Here is a 15,988-nt window from a genome sequence, read left to right as displayed (position 1 = left end):
ATATCAACAGCAGTTATAGCGATACACATGAAAAGTCTGTGCAGAATTCCCATACCAACAGTCAGCTTCTGTGGTAAAATACGCTCTTATAAATTCTTTGCTAAAATGTTTTTCAACAATGTCGTGAAATTATAAACTGAATATTCATCTTCGTAGGTATATTTGTAAAGATGAATAAAATCATGCAATGCATATAAAAAAGAATTATATATTACCTACGCTACATGAGGTACGTATTACTGAGCCACCGTGTCGTACACAAGTCCACACATAACCATCGGGTTGTACTCACGAGTCAGCAGTAGCAGTCATTAAACATCTTTCCTAAGTATGTACACAAAACTGACAAGTTTCAACCTTAATCAGCTATACAAAGAAAACCTGACTTTTTCACTTATTCGTGAATCATAAATGTTGAGATCTTGAAAGTACGCTTTAGTGAAAAAGACGTATGTAAATGTTTCACACAGAATATACACCTATGCACGAGCCATTTTATCGAAGATGCTATGCGCAAGGAAGTGGAGATCAATTTGTTTGAATAAAAAAGGATAAGACACATGAAGATAACTGTCTATCTAGTTACTAACTAGAACACGGTCATTAGATTCAGTCACTTTTATGTCAGCTAACCGAATGTCGATCAATGTTTTGGAATAGAACAATCGTACATGGAAAAAAGCAAACTAAGTAGCTTTCAGTAGAGAGGTGTGCCTCTCTAAAAATGAGCCATTGACAAGAGTAGCAAGATAAGAAAGCCATCTGAAGTCAATTATTTTCAATCATATCAAGGTCCAGCTCGGTATTGGGGGCCGACTCCATAGCAAACATGCCACCTAACTCAGCATCATCTGAGCACGAACAGACTGATGGGTTGGTAGAATGATTAGGCGATAATGGCGTGCAGAAACCATTATGTGTTGGCAATGAATCAACCACAGCGGACATCTTGTTTGTGATATCACACAACTCATCGTCTGTTGTGCTACAGCCGCTGTCCGAATCGTTCACACCTGGAACTTCCGTGGTTTGGATAGGAGAAGCGATGGCCGGAGGAGTCATTCGGGTTGAACTGTCCCAAGTGTTTGATTCGACTGCAGAGATATAGTTTATGTCTTGTGGGCTACTTGCAATAGTCTGTAAAACTCTCTCGGGAAATATCTGTCCATACCTGGCCACTGGCTTTATTCTCTACAGCAATCATTGCATTTTTGCATGAGCATTGGTATATAAGAATTCATGTTCATAAGACTATCTCTAGTAAACATCATTACATATAAATAAAAGCCGTTGAAATACTAGCACAACAGGAAATAGGATGAATATGAACCGATAGTCAGTCGGGGTTTGTCCAGCCAGTTAGCAGATATGTTGAAATGCCCATCAGCGCCTACGCTACTTGCCAATAATATAGCCTCAAAAATGAAACAGGGGATAATGAAGCTTCACAAAGAACAAGCAAAAACCAATCAATTACATGTCTACTTCCTTTGCATAGCCCATCGTTAGTTATCAATGTAAGAACACTGTACAGTAGACAAGGCATAGGAATTGACTAAAAAATCATTTGATTATATAGCATCCTTTACTAATATAACTTTGTTTTACCATAAGAACTGGTTAGTATTAGATGGTTACATGGTATTAAGAAAGATAAAAATATCATTTTAGACGGAAATTGTCTGCTCCCGTCAATCATTCGCATACATGTATATACATACCAGCGGAGAGGAAAGCCTGTTACCGGCGACTGCAGATGCATCCGGTTTTTTACAGAGGGCCGTCTACAAAAATAGCATACAAGAGTTGCGAGGCATCGGCAGCGTTTGTCAGAATGTGAACAGGAAGCTGAATGAGTGAATACTTAGCAGCTATGGCCAATTGTTTTAAGCCTAGCTAAATATTACTTTCATGATCAGACATGAATGTGGTAGCTTATATCACTAGCTTGATGTAAACTTTAGAAATCATGCCTCTACGTGAAGAACTACACAAATGCTAGCAGTATTTTTGTGTTACAAGGATCATAGGCAGTATCTATTGATTGGTCTGACTGTAGAATCGCGTGTTCTTTCTCGTGTTCTTTCTCAGGCAGTAAAAGTTGAGAGATGGCATTCCTTCACTGCTCATCGTATAACAGACAGATCCCTAACATGACACCTACCTCAGTCATCTTGTTAAAATTAATAGATGGTCTTTGTTCATCACGCCGCCTTTTTATGCCACATCGTCGTTCGTGTATAACACAAGGTTGAGACTGGCATCGAAGGAGCAACTGCTTAGAAGGGCTGATGTGCCGAGAGGGGTCAGCAACAGAGGGCATGGATTTGGCAGCATTCACTCTCATTGGTGTACTTTCATGGCCGCTGTCACTAGCATTGGTACTGTGCTCAGAAGTGGGAAGCATTTGGAGAGATTCACATCGATGCTTGGTGAGATTGCTTGATGAAGCTAAGGGAGAGTCAAAGTACCCACTGGATGCAGATGAAGGCCGGGACCGCGGAGATTCAGGTGGTGTGCTCGTGTCAGACGGAGCCAGAGAAGACCAGACAGGGGGCAATCCCCGAGATGCCTGCAATCCACGATTTTGTGAATATTGTTGGTGCTTTGAGCGATGAGAGCTACTACCATTGGGACGCAGGGCGGTTGGACGGTGAAGATGACCACGGGTCTGTGTCTGTAGCCATCGGGTTTGAAGGTCTCCATCATTGGGGATAGACATTGACCGGCATTGTCTTTTGTTCGGTGGATTCAAGCTTCCCGCATCCCATGTAGACGTATCGCTCGAATCAGGATTAATGAGGATAGAGGTTAGGGCTACACGATTGTTGTCATCCAGAGCTTCTTTAAATGTTATAATCTTCATTTTTTTGCTTGGGTCTAGAAACAACAAGTTCTATTGAAATATGGAAAGTGTTGAAGCGTTCAACTGAATAGAATAAAGAACAAGCAATAGCATTTGTTTGAATAGCAAACAATTAGGTTTAGAAGGCTATTGGCAGCAGTTGCACTCATGTGTTTTGAGTGGTAAATGACAGAGTGTCTGGGACAGCTTAACAACCATGTCAAATATAAAAATAAATTGGCAGGAATAGCTCAGCATTGGTAGGAGCTAGTTTACTAAATAAAGAATCGCTATGGCTATGCAAATCACATAGAGCGGTGTATGACATCTTTTGGCAATTGTTCCACATTAGCATTTAACAGGGATTTGTCATCACAGTGTCAGCACAATGTCAGCTCTTGTTTCTCGAATGTATCAATGTATCAGCCGCATGAAACATCCTGATTTTTTGATGGCTCACAATGCTCCGGAGAAAGTTTTTATCCAAAGTATTTCGCAGACAAGAGGGGAAAAGAATGCACCGAGTGCCATCTACGGATACTAAGCACCCTCTAATTACTAGTACTCTTACTGTTGCGCAAGCACAGCAGATGAATGAATCCAGGTTTTTTAATTATTATTCCAAGCACTGCGACGTTTAACAGTTGCATGAGACAAAAAAATGGTGGAGTTATAGCGCTGCAGACAAGAAAGACAGTGACCGCCTAGAAAAGAAAAAGCATGCCCTCGCATACTACCAATTGGCATTCATTGCTCTCTAGTTGTATAGCTGCCTTGTAAAAAGAGACATATTACTAATTACGCGTGAATAAACCAGGTGTATGCACACAATGAATCAACTTTACAGATATCCAATTAAGGACGTGTTTGTACAAATTTTTAGAGTCTAATAAATCACATAGGGCTGACCAAATAATGAGAATGTATAGATGACTGAGTTGAAGTAGCCGAGAATCAACCAAGCAGGGTGTTTGATATCAAAATGCATGAAATAAAACCTAAGACAATGCACTTCAGATATTATAGAGAAAATCTCGTTCATTATGTATCACTGTTGAACCAGAACACATAATATTATATCAATAGCTCAACACGCGCTCTTTCACTAAAGCTTGTGCTAATGCATCAACTGCTCTCAAGAACGCGGACTGTACTTACCCTAGAAAATGTTCGCGCCTGGTAAAAAAACCTTTTGAAATTCATTTCTTATTTTAACAGCCGGTTAGAAATTTCTGCGCTAAGCAAATAATGGTCTTTTAACAGTTATCATAGCAAGGATGGTAGGAGAGTAGGCAGCGCAGCCGAAGTAACGTACTGTTACTTACTGCTCCGTTACTTACTGCTCCGTTACTTACTGCTCCGTTACTTACTGCTCCATTACTTACTGCTCCGTTACTTACTGCTGTTATTTACTGCTTTGCATATGATAAACGCTAATGCAGGCTTTCATTATGCATGCAAGTTGTTCCATGTAGGTTGTATGAGATACCGGGTGATGGAAGTTAACGCCTAGCTTTGACTCAACGAAGGGTGTAAATCGGTAAATCGACTGACTCTTTTGTACCTATTCATGCTGCGGTTTGTGTTTTGTTGTTTGAGAAAGCTGTTATCCATCAAAAAGCACCAGCCCTAGTCAGACTACGCTGCGGCTGCGCGTATTAGTAAGCCACCTACACCTCTCCTATCATACTTGGGCAGTGTAACATGATTGCTACATAAATCAAGGTTAGCCCATACAGAGCTGGGTAATGGGTAGATTCCACAACTTGCTTATTATTGTCATTAGCCAGTCTCAAGTCTTAATATCAGCCAACCAACCATACTAAAATATTCAACTGTTCACAGCTTATTGAACAGCCATAAAACGTATCAAATGTATCGAGCAACCCAGAGTAGGACTCCGGCGTGTGCTACTTGAGAAATGGACACATTTGTATAAATTCATAGTCGATCAGGTAGCGACATCTGATAAAACTGAATTACATTCTTGACACACAGCGACCCCCTTATCACCCAAGGACAGATTATGATGACCTCTGGGTATGAGATATACCTTAATTTTGGTTCAAACCTTAATTTTGGTTTTCGCTGTTCTGATGGAATTTCATGCAGTAACAGGTTGGGACGTGGAAGATGAGATTTTCATTGTTTCCGGCAAGGCAAGGATGTGCAGTGACAATCATTCAGATACCAATCAGAAGGTTTGTAAAATGCAACACATTGTATGCAAGAACCAATAAAATCATGGTTGCCAAAACATTGACCAGATGCACTGAGAAACATTAATTATTTGTTAACCACAAGAAGGAACCACAGATTATCCATCACTGATGCACTCACCGCATTTATCCAAGAATGTTACTATTCGATTGCACCCGCAGCGAAAGCCATGTATGGAATAAACGAGAGGTGATTACGTCAACTAGGAGGCTGAGAAGACGCTATCACCACAAGAATAACTGAAACAATTACTGAATGAGCTTTCTTTTGCAAAGTATTTTCCAACAATGATTCTTTTCAACGGTTACACTGAATGAAAGTGATGTTTTGAATGTATTAGCAATAATCCCTATATAATACGCTGGTCAACATTATTTGTGTCAAAGGCATAATTACGTTGTTCTGAATCACCATAGTTACGTATCCTGTCAGAATTAAAAAAGTCTGATGCTTCAAAGCTGTACATGTTTTAGACCAAAAACATTGGAATGAAACAATATCATGAAGTGATTTCGATCTTTGTAAAAACTGCTTCAATATTTGACTTTCAAGCATAAATTCATTTCCAGTTGCGATTAGCTAGATGGTTATTACTGGTTACATGAGAATAAAGCCTGGTTTCCATATGACAGCGCAATGATTGTGCGCAGCCCAGTGATCGTGCGCAATGCATTTTTTGGACCGTGATGCAGTGTTTCCATATCGCGCGTAGGCGTTATGCTTACATTGGACAGGGTGGATAATTTCCTTACTTTTTCGTAGGAGAGACATAATTCTTCAGAAAAAACAGCTCTCCATTGTGAAATTGCGCTGTCATATGAAAACCAGGCTTACTCTTTCGTACGGGAGACCGATTTCTTCGGAACATAGTCCTCCGGTTGAATTGTGGGATAGATTGAAAAGGACTAGCGGTGTATTGTGGGATACATCATCGCGTGTACCCATCGCAAGGATCCATTCTGTTGGATCCTTGCAATCAGCGTACGCACGTCGCGCGATCGTCGTACGTTGACGTTTCCATATCACAGGTGGCCTACGCACGACGTCATGCGCCTTGCGCTGTCATATGCAAACCAGGCTTAAGTGTAGTCCATTTTCAGGGTTGATTAAAATTATCGTTTTAATCATCCTAAAAAATCATGTTTGACGATTTTTCTTTCCATGTCAAAGGCTGTGATTTAAATCATCTCAAAATATCATGTTTGATTTATTTTCCTCAGAACTTCCACTTCCGCATTTCAAAGGCTGACCCCAAAATGGGACTTATAGAAGGTTTACTGTGAATATGAACTGCACAACTTGGTCAATATTAAAATAACTTTTAATAAATTAAAGTGATGCAAAGTTGTTTTGTTATGTTGCTCATGTTTTCATATGGCACACTTCAACAAGATAAAATAATATTATGTTAGTGGTTGTGAAAAAAAGCTGGTAATTGATTTTTTTTAAATCCAACTCAAATAAAAAAAACCTGATTTAAATCAAAAAAATCTGACTTTTTTTAATTTTTCAAAAAAATCATGATTTTTTCCAACCCTATACATTATATCAATATGTGAAAGAGGGCCTTTTACAGAGCCTTCAAAAATATTATGTTTAGTTGAAAGTTTTGAAAACAAAAACTATCTTTGTTATTGAATCTTAATCTAATATTTGAAATAGTTGCCATTTATGGGCTGGATACACGTATGTTACTAGAGACATGAATAAAACTATGATAAAACTCTACATTGTGAAGTAAAGCCCCGTTCCAATATACGTCGCAAAGCACCGGCAACAGCACTGCAGGCTATTAGCGGTGAAATAGGAACCTACGCACCGGGTACCGCCGGTAGTTGCCGGCGGCAACGCAATAGTTTAGCGCTGTTCAAATTTCACAAAAAGCCGCAGTCAGAACCTTCCGGAAATGCACTGTACAGGTGAAGGTCACCATTATAGAAACGACATGGCGAGCGAACATTTTATTTGAATAGCTTTAAATATGAACAGATGCCGCCGAGCCTAACTTCGCAAGCGTTTTGCTGCGCAAGTTACCGCCGAAGTCTCGCAATCGATATGGGAACCAGGCTTTAGGACCCATTAAGCCGAACTCAAATGAGCATATAATGCTCGAACTGCCAACAAATAAAAGGAGGTGAATATAAAAAAGACGGAATGACGAAATGTCGGCCGAGAGCTACTTTCTCCACCCTGTGATATAAAAGCAAGCATAACAAGCCGTGTATGACACTGCAGAGACCTACATAAACCACCTACCTTTGAGGAGTGATGCGGGAGGATGAGGTTCAGAATGATGACGAATTTTTGAAGCCGCATTTTCATCCTACAATTGAAAGAGGACGGATAAAAAGGTACAAAATTAGCCTTGGTGCAATCTATTAGTTCATCTGCCTCATACCCCACCACCAGTAGGTTCACTTCACTACACAGATTCTATTATGAATCCAACATTTTCCCACACTCTGATAGTCTCTAGAGAAATGAACAGGAGTTGAATGAGGGAAATTAATTTGCCTCTCTACGCACAAAACTGACTACGGCAACGACACAGGAAATGTACTACATATATAATATTCCCTTTAGTCATATAGGAATATGTGTGGTGATTGAATCTGTGCAACAGAATTATTTTCACACGCTTTGGATAGCCAATGTTTTTTAATGTTAGCAACGGAGAGCTAAGAGAGATAGGGGGAAGATGGGGAAGCAAAGAGAAACAAAGGATAAAATGAGAAAGGTAGGCGTCGGTAGCGACATAAGTGACAGAAACAAGTACGTATTTCTATTTCTTTTTCATTTAATAAACAGCAGTAGTGAGAAAAGGAAGCGAGAACTTTTAATATTATAAACGCAAAATAGGCTCTGCTATTTCCTGTTCTATTTTCATTCGATTATATTTGTGGTAAATATGTATGAATAAACCGGCAAAATAAAAACGGCAAAAAATGCAATGACTATTAGTCCAACATTGGCTTTCAAATGGCTACTATCTCAAACCAATCTGAGTTCAAACAAAAAAATTCAGACTGTGTTTTGGCTGCCGAAGACAAATTTAGAGCTCAAACACCTCCAGAGATTCCTTTGCTTCAAGTGCTCAACATGAATTCTTAAATCGCACATTTTGTTACACATATTCTTGCATCGGAATAAAACTATTCACGTTATTTGTAATGGAAACATCGATTCAAAATTGAAACAACTCACCTTATATTAATTTCGGTATTGCTAACAGAACCTGAAAATTTTGTCTTTAGGTGGTAATTAAAACAAAAATGACATAGTCGTAAAATAAAACAGACTTTTAAACAAAACACCTGTGTGGAGCACTACCTTTCTCATATAGAGTGACTCACCAATGAAAGGCTCTATAGATCTGAAGCAAGCCACGTGATTACTGGCTATTTAGCGACAGCACACAGGTACACCGAGAATGAAAAGAGGTAAAATGTGGTCGGACATAATCACTCACATGACTAGAGGTAGAGATGGAGCCCTGAGATTCAATGAGCATTTGACTCTGAAGTTGAGATGTTAGAGCTCTCACAGAAAGCATGCTGTTCGACTGTGTAACCGCACCCTCCCTGTCAACCATTAATATTTGCTGGCAAGTTCTTGCGCGGGGTTGGCACTGGGGGCCGACATGTCGATCATTGAGCACAGGTTGCAATAGGGCTTCACCCGCTTCTCATGACAACACAGGCAACGTCGCTCATAGCATCATTAAAAACCTGCAAAGATAGAAACCATTAGGCAAAATTAAACCAACTATTTCTATCAGTTTTTTAGAACGATGTGAACTACGCCATCTGTAACTTAGAATACTCGATTGTCTTAATACTAAGTTCATGTGAATTTTTATTAAAGGATATTTGTGCAAATACCATTTGAGCATTCAGAGTGCAAAACGAATTGAAAGTTTCCTAGTGAAGCCCTTGGAATATTGATGAATTGCAACTTCATTAGAAAGAACCGAGTTCCATTTATTCCCGGGACAAAGACTATCGTGCATCTAATACGCCAGGCTTCAACGTATACAAACAAACTGACACGATCCCTTGTCGACAAGCCGATAACTAAAAAACTAGTGCAACTTTTATCAAACCTTTTGCGAATGATGAGTTTTGGAGAAAGTCCAAATCCTAAACAATTTGTGGCATAGCCAAGACCAGAGTGATTGTTGGGTATCACACAACTTGGCATCAGTCTCTGCTTATGACTAACAAACTTTCCACACCACATCTGAGGGAAAATTGCATATCTTTGGATAATAACAAAGATATCAGTAAAGGAATAACATGCAACAAACAACCATCCAGTCCACGGTGGGTAGTAGTGACTGCCGGTATGCTGGTGAATTATTTTCACTTGACACAGGAAGACCACTTCATAACCAATGAACGAAAATTGGCAGAATGCCAGAAAGGGCAGTTTCAATTGTAATCACCCATTCAAACTCGCTGGCTCTCGGCAAGCACTCTATTATGGGTTATTGATTTCTCCATACCCACGATGTCACAAAGAAGCTAAAAACAGCAGAGCAAATGTAGCAGTATGCTATAGATTTCGAGACGGGTCTAATTTGATTACACAAACTTAATCATGATTGTCTACTAAAAACTGCAATGGTTAAAAGGCTACTAACATCATTCGAGAGAGTTGAATGTTTAGAAGCAGTTGTCATGAAGAAACATCTGAGTAAAATATACCGAGGTTTCTTGTATTAGAGTGCAGAGATGTAATCTAATAGCTCCTAACATTCCACCTATACAAGCTTAAGCTAAGCAAATATTTTAAACCCAACATGGCCGTACAAGCAGGGATGTACAAGAGAAAGCCAAATATTGATGATTGATAAGAGAAGCCGAAGATTACTAATATTGTGAACATAGCAGGTCTCAAAGACTCTCAGGGCAGCTAGAATAATTCTAACTCTCTCTCAAATAGCACGCTTATATAGTCACGCATGGCATGACACTTACTGGCATGTGATGCAGCATTCAGTGAACAAATACGAGCCATTGTCAGCGAGTGTTTAATAGTTTGAGGGGAAGACAAGAGAGAGAAAGAGAGAACAATCAAACCATTACTGAATGGGCGTGCATGTTTGAGACAAGTGTAGACACTGCCTGTCAACCGTTTTTTTACCATTCTGGTAATCAGCGATGTAGGAAGCTTTGAAACAATAAATGCACAAACAGTTTCATTGATTGTAAAATCAATTACAAATGATTCTGAGGGGCAAACAATGGCTATGCTATGAGTCTTGCTGGGAAACTCAATAGGCTTCTTAAAGGTTGACTTGCAACAAAATTCACATTACAGTTATTTGGTATCATAAGATTCACCATGTCTTACTCTGTTGTGTTGTAGGTGCCAAATATATGGGAATGTGATTACAAGCTCCTAAAAGCAAAAAAACAAACATTTAATCGCAGCCACACGAGACCGCCGTAGTTTGGAATCTCTTTCCAAAACGGCTCAAATGGGACGCAGTTGTTACAGGATGGTTTCTGTTTACACTTTCATGCGACCTCATTCGTCGAAATATTTTCACAAATATACTTCACGCATTTAATAAAACTATGTCTATTGTTCTTACGCGTCTGTTTTATCGTCATTGTAATGCTGTCACTTTTAGCACTGATATCTTATAACTTACCGTAAAAAATGGTTAAACTTTTCAACCATTTTAACCGTAGCTTGAAGGCGTACATATCATTGTCTGATAATCATGACGAGCCTGTTGGTCACTTGTGATAATCGAAAAGTGCTGCAAAAGTTATTTGCAATGTATTGGGTCACATGATCAGATTACGACTTGACGATTAGATAATGCCGAAACAAAACTGTAAAGTAGCGAGCATCTATATTTGATACGGGGTCTTCGGTGAAACCCAAAGTGTTTGTTATAAACTAGTGCTACGATAAGTTTTATATTGAGCATTTTATTGGCCTTTCAATTCATGTGAGAACATCACGTGACAAGACGATAACCAAACTGTAATGAATACGTCAGAGAAATAAAGAGATTCCAATTTACGGCGGCTTTTCGTTTTTGAACTTTTAAGAGCTTGTAATCACCTTTCCACATATTTGGCACCTACAACACAACAGAGTAAGATATGGTGAATCTTTTGATACCAAATAACTGTAATGTGAATTTTGTTGTAAATCAACCTTTAAGCAATTAAAAATGGTGGCTTCAGTATAATTGTCTTCTACCTGTATATCAATACATATACTGGTTACTTAGCATTACTTTCATACTGAATTTTATTTTGAGTCATAAGTTACAAACAACCGTGTAATTTTTTTAAGGAAAGTGCATGTGAGGGTATCGATCAAAATATGAAAGCATGAACGGATTTTACTCAGTCGCACACATATAACATAGCCTAATCATATCCAGAACTAAATGAAGCCTCATAAAACATTTCATGGCATTACTGTTATTTGTGAGGTTATGTTACGATTTGGCTAAATAAGTTATTTGCCTGACAACTATCCAACGAAAGCAAAACTGCCACAAATAACATTACTGAAATAGCAATAAATAAAACACAGCTAAAAATCTAATGATTGAGGGAAAGTGTCACTTAAAATGGATCGATTTCCATTGATACACATGTATATCTGGGTAAGACCCATGAGACCTGTAGGCAACAATACTTCAGGGCAGATCAAGGCTGTTAAAACAAAGCTAGACTCCATCGAATAAACTTGTGTCAAGCTTTATTCAAATAATGTAATTATCCTAATGAAATAGAGGATCCTTTGACCATTTACATAATGCCAAGTTAGACAGACACTACACCGGAAGGACAAACTGAACTGAAATGCTCTCTTTTGACAAACAATTGAGCCAATACATAACAGCGTTATAGACGATGTGAACAGAGAATCGAAAGAACATGTCAGCTTTGCAGATAAACAGAACAAATAAACAAAGATAAAAGAACGCATTGAATTAAAGGCATTAACCAAAGATCTGACTGCACACATTGCAAGAGTCTGCGCATTATATTGATTGAGTGGCAGGCTTTTTCAATTTCACATTATCTAAGAAAGAATGATAACTTATTCATGGTATAGAACTTACTATAACATAGTTTACTCCAGTGTGAAAAACAAAAGGTCACTAGGCAGAAACATTGAAAAAAACATTAGCGGGCATCATAGGATCAATTATGCCTATCGGCTCAGAAGCCGTTTACGAAAATGATAGTCAACTTCTTTCATCAAAAATTAATGCGGTCATGAATGTTTAGCTATACATTATTTTGGTTATTGGGTTTTATAAAAAAGTTTGTATAATTTCAAGAATGAAATATAATTCAAAAGCTTTGATAGAATTTTTTATATGATCCAAGAACAGCTGCTACTCCATTACGTATGATACGGTCACCAGAATTCTATATTTTAATCATAAATGTTAAACCTATAAACACTTTAAAATCCTTCTACATGTGCTGAAACTTCACCAATGTGATAAAAATTGTCTTGTATCTGTACTGATGTTCATTTTGCGATGGATGACAATTACAGCATGTTGAACTTAAACCTCTGTTGCCTGAGTCATTGTTATGAATGACTGTTAGGTTATGCGCTAGCCCTGTGGTATAGAAGGACTATTTAGAGCCCAGGTTGCCTGAGGTGCATACGCAATTTTTTACTACAAAACTGAACTTCATTCCCCGTCCACACTGTTGGCCTTGACAGACATTTTTCAGCCCAAGAAAAAGCAAGATGGCCTTCATGCAAAAACCCATTACATGGGTTAGGCTAGTATACATCAATATAATGAAAAACCTATCCTCCAAAGAAAAACTGAAGACTATCCAGTTTGCTGCTTATTTCACTGTAAATTTTGACATGCTTGCCAAAACTATGCTCATGAAAATAGCCAGTGTATTGACAAGTTGTACAAAGGTCATTGATTGCCATTGTCAATTACTTGAATTGTTAGAAAATATAGAAATGATCATATTGCAAAATATGATTTGGCCCAAACTTTTTATGTAACCATCTTACAAGAACGAAAAGATGGCACACAAATGTAGTCGAACATTTTTGATGATATAGCCACAAATATTTGACAATGTTTGACTATAATAATCAAATGGATACTTAACATACCAAACATCATACCTAACAGATGATCACTATGTCTGTTTATTACCACAAAGCTGCTTACAAGATTGTGTAGCTTGTGTAGTGTAGATCTAAGTGTAAGAGCTACTAATACCTATGAGCTTGGATTACTTTTTCCTAACTTTTTTAAATTTCAAAAAACTTACTCACGTGTTGATATTTTATCATTTACTACTATGTGTAAAGAAATGTTTTTCAGATTAAAGCAACTACAATTAGTAGTAGTTAAGCTACTTCACACAGTGACATCTGAATTTTAACACTTTTAGAACAGTAATATTGCTCCATGATCTTATTAAACTCATCTGCAGTTTGCAACAGTTTTATCCATGATCACAAATAAACTAACATTTACTAGCTGTGCCAAAATAAGTAATCTGACCATAAACGCAGAAAACAACTGATGATAAAGATGTAACTTGGTAATGTAAGTCTTTATTACTATGTTAATGCACAAATGTTTAAACTGCTTATAATCTGACTGTAGTGGCTCTTTAAAACTAAAATGTACATTTAGTGATTTATGAGCTTTATCTACTAACTGGTTATTAATTATTTTTTGTTACCAACTGCCAAGTGAAAAGAGACATCATTTCTGGTAGCAACTAACTAAAAAATATTAACTTCACTTTAACCGGCTTTTTGTGTTTTACCAAAGTGGGCAAGAAAAACTTTTCGACCAATCTGTGGAAAATCCTTACAAGTCAGATTTAGAGAATTGCTTGTTACCTAAGCTTGCTATAACCAACCGACTGATGGCACATTCTTTTTTTATTTTAATGAAGATGAGATCTTTTAATGCTAGACAGTCATCTATAAACTGTGACCAGTTATTAATATACCTATTTTTAGCAGCATATTTATATCTTACGACCTTAAATAGTGGCCTTAGGTTGTGGCTGTACTAACAAAAATCCCACACCATACCTCACCTAGCTTAAGTATTGAACTGGAGCACCATGAAAATGACTTGCAACCTAGAAATAGTACAAGCACATGTCTAGAGATGCTTTTTCACAGACCTGTAATTCAAGTTAGCATAGAGATACAAGTTGCATTTAAAGATTTTGGTTGATGAACAAGACAAAATGAGAAAGACATTGTTTCCGATTTTTTTGTGGAGTATAAACCTAGATTGTGCAAAATTACTTGATTTATTTAGAAAGCAGTGTGATATTAAAAAACTATGCTGACTAACCAACACCAGTATTGTCAAAATTATTTTAGGTTATTCCTACCATGACACAATAGATTGAAATGACAGACCTGACAGGGCTATTTGTCCTTGTTGCATTCAAATATCTTATTTAGCATTTGTCAATCACAGCCATTGAACGTTTTTGATTACTTTTGCGCATCATAATGAAAATAACTTCATATAGTTTTGAGAATTGCAGATGAAATTTCAATTTGGTGAATCTAATACCCTTCAACAAAACAATATTTTTCACATTGCTAGTGGAATCAATTGAAAAGTGTTGATTATACAGATACTGATAAAAGTAACATCAGGCAAAGCAAACTCACTCATGTTACTTCAGCGCCACACCATAACTGCTTCAGTTACCTAAGTAGTTTCCATTACAAAGTAGCTAAATTTAGTTCAACAGTTGCGCTGCAGCAGATCAGTACAATGAATTGAAACAAAATATAGGAGGTGTTTCTGCAATAAGAATGCAATTTATATCTAATAAATTAAACAGAATTAGTTGAGGAGAGGTGAAGTAGAGGCATGAAAAAACGATTTTGTGATTCTTTAAATATAAGCTAGGCGTATTATTAACCAGTACGTTCAAATCTCCAAAAAAGATGTATTATTGGTTAGTGGAAACCCGCCATAAGGAATTGCCGGAAAACATACCGATGACAGGAAAGAAAATAAAACGTCATGATAAACGTTGTTTATCTTAGCAGCTCAAATCATATTTATGGTAACCTTATTAGTGACAATTGGTAATTTAGAGACAACAACGAAACAATTATGTAACTAACATTTTGTCACTAAAAGAATGGAAATATTATAAAATAGCAGATAAATGAAACTGACTAGAAGATAATGTAGATATATAATAGTATGAGAGGTGATATAAAAGCTGATTCGTTTGCATAAGAAAGGTATATATAACTGCTTGTTGCTTTAATAAACTATAAGAGGTCGTAGAAGCGCTATTTGATTGAACAAGTAGATCTTAGACGAAGCTTACGAATTTACTGCCGGTTGGCTAACGATAACTTGCCACTCGACGTACACTTGCGAAATAAAAAGCTTCAATTAAAATAACTGATGGCAGATACATGAAATAATGTGTGTCACCCAACCATGTGAGCGAGTATATAGGTCAGATCTCCGCCTCCCATCAGTCAAAGACCGCTACTCGCTGCATCGTAGGTATTAAATATGTCATAAAGTATTTGTCTATTTATTCAAACAGCCAAAATGTTTGTTTTTTTATTTCTTTTCTTTTATATACAACTAAAAGTTGAAAAATATCAAAATATACTTCTGCAACGTCGTCCCTGATTAAACTGACAAGGAGTCACTTACGAGCACGTGTACCGGTGATATGACCTCAGCTTGACCCAAAATAGCTATCTGCGTATTATTATAGTACGTGTAGTAAATTAAAAAAACGAAATGAAAATATAATATTTTAATAATTTTACACATTAAAATGTTTGTTGTTATGGCTGTAGATTGAATCTTTAAAATCGTTCACGTGATCAAACAATATGGCGAAAGATGAATTGCTATGTTGCCTGAAACAAGCAACT

General features: G+C 37.4%; 1 protein-coding gene across 2 annotated transcripts; it reads right to left on the bottom strand.

The window, feature by feature from the left end:
• Positions 1–151: 151 nt before the first annotated feature.
• LOC137390123 (protein FAM53A-like) lies at positions 152–15,467 on the bottom strand. 2 transcript variants are annotated; one of them, XM_068076388.1, is made up of 6 exons: positions 15,421–15,467; positions 8,535–8,793; positions 7,322–7,388; positions 2,165–2,880; positions 1,722–1,784; positions 152–1,191 (listed from the first exon to the last, which is right to left on the bottom strand). In XM_068076388.1, exons 2-6 carry the CDS (start codon positions 8,655–8,657, stop codon positions 769–771), a joined length of 1,392 nt encoding a protein of 463 aa, XP_067932489.1. In that variant the 5' UTR covers positions 8,658–8,793; positions 15,421–15,467; the 3' UTR covers positions 152–768. The 2 variants fall into 2 exon arrangements, with proteins under 2 accessions (XP_067932489.1, XP_067932488.1); XM_068076387.1 differs by lacking the exon at positions 15,421–15,467 and having other exon boundaries at positions 8,535–8,800.
• Between the last annotated feature and the right edge of the window lie 521 nt (positions 15,468–15,988).

This window comes from Watersipora subatra, chromosome 3 (assembly GCF_963576615.1).
Source record: "Watersipora subatra chromosome 3, tzWatSuba1.1, whole genome shotgun sequence".
NCBI classification, from domain to species: Eukaryota; Metazoa; Bryozoa; class Gymnolaemata; order Cheilostomatida; family Watersiporidae; genus Watersipora; species Watersipora subatra.
Note: the sequence above shows the minus strand (reverse complement) of the source record. Positions and strands in the feature narration are given on the sequence as shown.

What these genes read in the sequence shown, in the direction of transcription:
- LOC137390123 (XM_068076388.1), bottom strand. Translation starts at nt 8,657, where the DNA reads ATGGTTGACAGGGAGGGTGCGGTTACACAGTCGAACAGCATGCTTTCT. An exon ending in TCCCGCATCACTCCTCAAAG is followed by an intron (nt 2,881 to 7,321) that starts GTAGGTGGTTTA and finishes TGTTGTTTCTAG; the next exon opens with ACCCAAGCAAAAAAATGAAG. An exon ending in ACAGGCTTTCCTCTCCGCTG is followed by an intron (nt 1,192 to 1,721) that starts GTATGTATATAC and finishes TGATTGCTGTAG; the next exon opens with AGAATAAAGCCAGTGGCCAG.